The following is a 6,000-nucleotide window of genomic DNA, read 5'->3' on the forward strand; positions in this document are numbered from 1 at the left end:
CTTGACATTTCTATTATAAAATAAGGAGAGATACTTAGTGACAGATCTCAGATCTCTTCAATTTTACAGGATTTTTATTAGCACATTATATTATATTATTTCAAGAGGAGAAACAGGGAAGCTGTCTGCAATGTATTCTCTAATTTTGTTAAAAAGGCAGATATTAAATAAAAATGATTCTATCATTTTTGACACCTTTTCTTCCGGTTATTCTAGCACATACAGAGACCAGCCTAGTTTGTTCTGAATGTATAATTTGGGTTCCCTTCCCAGTTTCTTTTCTTAGTTAAAGACTTTGGTAGCTCCAGATAGGAGTGTTCTGTGCCTAAATTAAACTCAGAAAGAACAAGAAAGCATTTATGCATTTATAGTTGAAGATGAAATCTGCACTATTATAGGGATTATGTCAATATGGATTGCTGAGACCTGTTCAACGAGGAGGATGTAAAGACACTCACTTGAGAGTCTGCAGCTTCACCAAAATGCGGTTGCCCAGATGCTCCTTTGGGCGATCGGGCACCGGTCGTATCTCCACTGCATCTTCCTATTATTAAAGAGGATTCTATTAAAATTATTCTGTTTATAGGCAATTAAAGTAAGTATAAATATATGTAATTATCTAAAACCTTTATATGACATACCTAGGCTATTGCTGAAAACTAGCATGTCCCCCTATTCTGTAGGCATTTCATCTTTCCAAACAGAGGGAGAGGGATTTATATTTCTGATGATTCATACTTTTGACCTTCATATGGTATGTTTTCCAAGCAAACATTATAAGAAAGACAGTCGACTCTGACACAAAGAACAGATTTTGGCTTGATCCACACAAAGCCTAAGGCAGCATCACAGGCCTGAGTACATCTCCATGAATATATATTTAAGATAATACATACTTAAGAAAGGCTTAGGAGCCCACTGTTATTATCCAGGGCAGATATATAAGTATATATATATGTAAAATAAATGTGCATCTGGACCACAAAACCCATTTTTTACTACAGTACAGTTTTAGTACAAATCTTAACTGCAAATCAGTGCATTCTGTGACAAGACCGTCAACTCAGGGAATATGTATAGGGCTGACCACTGAGGCCCCCATCAATCTATTGACTTTGCTACAAATTACAGTGAGACAATAATCTCAATACAAAAACACAGTCTCTATTTGTCACTAGAAAAAAAAGAAAAAAAAAAAAACCTATCCTTCACTGGACTTTTTTTTTTTTTTTTTTTTTTAACTTCCGGTTAACAGTTTACCACAACTGCTGACCATAAACTGAAAGCTGCTGTAAAGTCTAGGGTAGCTACATCTATGTCTTTGTTCTCCAGGGAAGAACTAAAAACGTTAGTAACCACCTGTGTAAACCCGAATTCTTTTCTTCCTCAGAATTCCACTTAGATTGTAAATTTGTGAGACGAGAAAATCCATTACCCATAGTAACTGCGATGCTGAATACAGCTAAATATTTTCAGCCCATACCTCATATGTTCAATTCATTCATAACCCTACCACAAACCAAAACGAACACCACAAACCGTTCATCGGCACCACCCAGAAGCATCATCTGTGCACTGAAAACTTGGGAGCTCACCTCATCCACGGACGGGTAGAGGGCCAGGAGCTCGGCGTGCCTGTTGGTCCGTCGCGCTTCCTCGTTCTGCCTCTCGAATTCCTCAGCGCTCACGTGTCGCAGCAGGTTTTCCAGGCGGGTGTCGGGCTGCAGGCTGCGCAGGTCAAAGTCCGACGACGTGAGGGTGGTTCTTGCAGCCTCCTCAGGAAGGACGTGCACGTGCTTGGGACCGGCCTGTTGGAAAACGACGAGGGAGCACAGATGTGAACCGACTGCAATGCGTCTTGAACAGCGGGACATCTTCAAGGTTCTCTTTGCTCATCTTTTTAAGATTATTTAGCACATAATGGCAAGACAACTCCTTACTTGTACATCCCACACTTTTCCGTGCTGTTCTCCACTCTGTTTCTCTGTATTTTTTTATTCACCTTGGAATGGACAATGTTTGTTGTAGGGTCACAGCCAAAGAAATCCCCATGCTCCAATCATATCACTAATACTAGAGATACTTTGTGTAATGAATTCATTAGCAATCATTCTTAGACCCTTTAGGTCACCTGGATTTCTTTAACCTGTTTGTGAGGCAAGACTGTGGATTTTTTACAGACACTCTTACTCATACATAGGTATTTATATGGATGTCTATATGGAACTATGTGGAAATCTTTGTATTTCCTGCTCTGCAGTCCATTTTTGTAAGTTTTAAAAGATAGCTATTACCAAGTTACAGCATGCTGAGACTATCTGAAATGCAAAGGTCTAGTGACCACCGTAATTCATTTTAATCTTGTTTATGGCTCTATGAGGGTTAATAGACTAATCAAGAATAGGATTTAATAGTTTGCTCTTACATGCTTCAGAGGACAGAAATGAAGGTAACAAACAAACATATTTGCGATATGACATCTCTGGAAGATGTCAAGCAAGGCTTTTTCCTCTCAACCCTGGTCTGGCCAACCCTGAATGTGAAGCTACCAATTTGGCAGTGAGGACTACTCAACGATATGGTGACCTCCTCCTAGAGCAGAGCTGACCCTGTTTTTACTGATGGTAGAAGGACTGCTATTTCAGTCATGAAAAACAGAGTTCCCATACTCTGCCAACATAATGCAGAGGCAAAAAATTCCGGTGAATGGGCAAAACAGCATTATGCCTGCTGTATTTTAAAGTTAATGTCCTTGAAATCCTAGCAGAGCAGCTGTTGCAAAGAGCTGCTTTTCTGCTCTCTTGAGCCTCGTGTTTCTGCTTCCCAGACCATGAGAAAACAGGTCAAAACACAACCACATTGAATCTCTTAGATCACAGGTGGATCAGGTCTCCTTTTTCTACAAGTAATGGTTACAAAACTTCCTCTTAAAGACACACATACCCACTTAGAGAGATCTCGAAACTCTAGACCTTAGCACTAAATCAGCTTCCCATGAAAAAAGCCAGTAATATTTTATAACTTATTCCAACAGTGAAGAAAAAATACCTGAAAGCTTGGGTCATTGGAGTCCAAAGTCTCTGATTCAAATGTTTGTTTCTGAAGGGTTTTGTGAAAATCCTTTCGCGATCCTTTGTTTTTCAGGCTACAAAGATCTGAATTTCCTTGGTTCCTTTCGCAGAGAAACCCAAATAAACCAGGATAGAGCAAAAAGAAATTAAGGAAAAATAATTAAAAAAAATAAACTTTTAAACAACTTGGAACATGACTGCATAACAGTAGTACAGTACAACTTCCACATGAAATGTGAACTTTCACATGATATTTCACAATGTTTAACTGTGTTATCACTCAATTGCAGCTCTATCATATATATAAAGACTACGTTTAAAAGAAATAATAAATAAAGCTTCATATTACTTCTGAACAGACTGTTAAACTGAGACAACAGAGAAACCTGACAAGCTATGAATTCAATTCCGAGCTCCCTGTAAGATGCAGTTATTATTTCAATGAAGAAGTTTGATCCAGAACACTTTTCCCCTTTCCTTTTTCTTATTTTTTTCCTTTGTTCTGTTGGCTCTCTGCCCCTACAATTATTTCTCAAAATGTTTACAGCTACTGTCTGAAATGTTGTTTGGTCCAAGGCATGTCTCAGCTGGTATAGCGAATGAGAAAGGTACAACAATTTTTTCTGTTCAAACACTACCTGTTTTTAAAGAGGGCTGTCAGCTATGGCACAATTTAACCATATCTGCTGGGAACATTGCCAAATTTCCCAGAATAGTCCCGATTTCAAGTTATATGGAAAAAAAATAACAGTTACGCTGAAAAAAAAATGCCAAGAACATTCATAATTCTATTTCTTTAACTTACAACTTTCTAAATTGTGTAACAGCCTTTTTATAACCAGTCTCCTTAGTTACAGTACGCTGCTCTGTTCATTTTCCTTTCCATAACACTTCCTAAGCAACATCTAAACATCTTCGTGCCTTACATAAAAATGTCATGATAAGCAATTATTGATCAGGGAGACACCTTTTTATTACATTTTGGGAGTAACTGAATTATATGCTCTGATGTGTTTTAATTTTAATTGTATGCATTTTAATTGTTTACCAGTTCACTGCAAATGAAAAATGAAGTCATAAAGAGACAAACCCACCTCTCCTTGGAGGTGACCTTGTTTTGGAATTGTGTTGATCACATACGAAGACAGATAGAAATTCTACACAAGTTTATTTTAAGGTACCTTAACGTCCAAAATACGCTGTTATTTTTTTCACAGCTCCAGTGGCAAATAAACCACAATGCAAAATTTTAATTAGCTGAGATTTCACTGGCTTTGAGAAGTACAAGCTATACCCAGGATGCCATTCCCTAATGGTCAGTCTTTCTCAAAATAGTGGGAACTTTCTGCACTATGTTTTTCTGACTCCCCTTCTTGATTCTTTTTCTTCATCTATTATCTGTTTTGAGAACAGTCTCCAAGCATGAGACACTACATAACAATCTATCACTGTTTTATCTGGAATTGCAGCATATTTTACACCATCTCCCTCTCTGCGTTCTTTAATTACTCACTTGCTTTGCTGGCCACAGCCACAGAAGTTCAGCTCCCTGATGGAGGTTCCTCATGTTGTTGACCTCAGGCCAATCTACTTAGTAATGAATTTGCATGCCAATTTGCCCCACCTGAATGAATGTGGTAGTTAAACACACTAAAAATAATCTTCCTAGATACATGTATTTCTGTGGCTCCTTCTCCATTTCTGCATGCGCATCTAAAAGCAGAAATGCTCTATTGCTTGCTTCACTTTACTCCTTGCTTTCCATCTGAGCAGAGACAAAGCTGCATGCCAGTCCCTTAAAGCGCGTATTCAGAACAACAGTTCTAGGCAACAGTTAACGGAGAAACCTGCTCTGAACGTTGTACGAGGGGAGCCTGCAAAACCATGACTTAACTCGCTAACTTATTTTTAGCGACTCACGGAGGAGCAGTTCTCAGAACTAAACAGATTTCATCAGCTCCCCAGGAGGAAGTGAATAACCCTCAGCGACTGCTTTGTCCCTGAAACTGCAAGAGACGCTCATCAGCTCCTGTGATCACCAGCCAATGCGCTGCCTGGGATGGACATCAGAGCAAAAGCCACAGGTAGCAGTGAGCGGACAAAGGGGCACCACAAAGAGCAGCAAGGATGCTAGTGTTGCACCGCTGCTGATACAACTGCCTGAACGTGGCATGACCACACCAGGAGATGGAGAGCAAGTGGCAGAAGAGCCTGCAAAAGCTCTGTCTGATCAACGGCAAGGGGGTGGGCATGGAAGTGGCCTTTCCTGCCAGAACATGTGGCTGCAACTCTGACACCCCCATGCCTGGCCCTGGTTGACAGCATCCTTGGCAGTCAACAAGTACATGGGGTAAAATAAAATAAACGGCTAAAGGGAACTAAGTAGCTTGCTATGACCATGGCTTTGGTCCTGTGCTTTGAATTGCGCTGAGGTCCCTTCCAACCTTAACCACTCTGTGAGTCTGTGTGTGTATGACCCCAAATGCAGAGATCCCTTAAACGACAGTCAGTGCGGGGAGCCCACGATCTTCAGATCTTCCCTCCTAGCACTTTGTTTCTTTCTCACACACCATTAGAAATTAGATTATGTCAAAATTTCACAGCAGAGAGAGGAAAAAGAAGTCCATAGAAATATATTCTTCACCCATGTTATTTTTCTTTTGATATGATAAAAGAACAAGTTAGAACAAAACAATATTAGAAACACTATAACTAATGTTAATATTTTTAGTTCAGTAATGAATATAACATATCCTGAAGATGCACATTTCCAATATAACCGTAACAGTTGTGTAATACAAAGTGTTTTTGAAGAAAGAAAAAGAAAGAAAGAAAGAGAAAGAAACAGAGAAAGAGAAAGAAAGAAAGAAAGAAAGAAAGAAAGAAAGAAAGAAAGAAAGAAAGAAAGAAAGAAAGAGAGAAAGAGAGA

The 6,000-nt window shown here is 39.2% G+C and overlaps 1 protein-coding gene across 1 annotated transcript in view; it reads right to left on the reverse strand.

Annotated features, from left to right (window-relative positions):
• DOCK8 (dedicator of cytokinesis 8) overlaps window positions 1-3,216 on the reverse strand; it is a gene marked incomplete at its 5' end in the record, with an annotated part of 53,794 nt that extends 50,578 nt beyond the window's left edge. Inside the window, 3 exon segments of the mRNA XM_088539841.1 lie at window positions 459-544; window positions 1,596-1,808; window positions 3,049-3,216. Of these exon segments, the coding sequence (XP_088395967.1) occupies window positions 459-544; window positions 1,596-1,808; window positions 3,049-3,216 (467 nt within the window).
• Window positions 3,217-6,000: the final 2,784 nt, after the last annotated feature.

Source organism: Tinamus guttatus, unplaced genomic scaffold, assembly GCF_059628265.1.
Source record: "Tinamus guttatus ecotype Peru unplaced genomic scaffold, ASM5962826v1 Tinamus_guttatus_pri_ptg000050l, whole genome shotgun sequence".
In the NCBI taxonomy this organism is placed as follows: Eukaryota; Metazoa; Chordata; class Aves; order Tinamiformes; family Tinamidae; genus Tinamus; species Tinamus guttatus.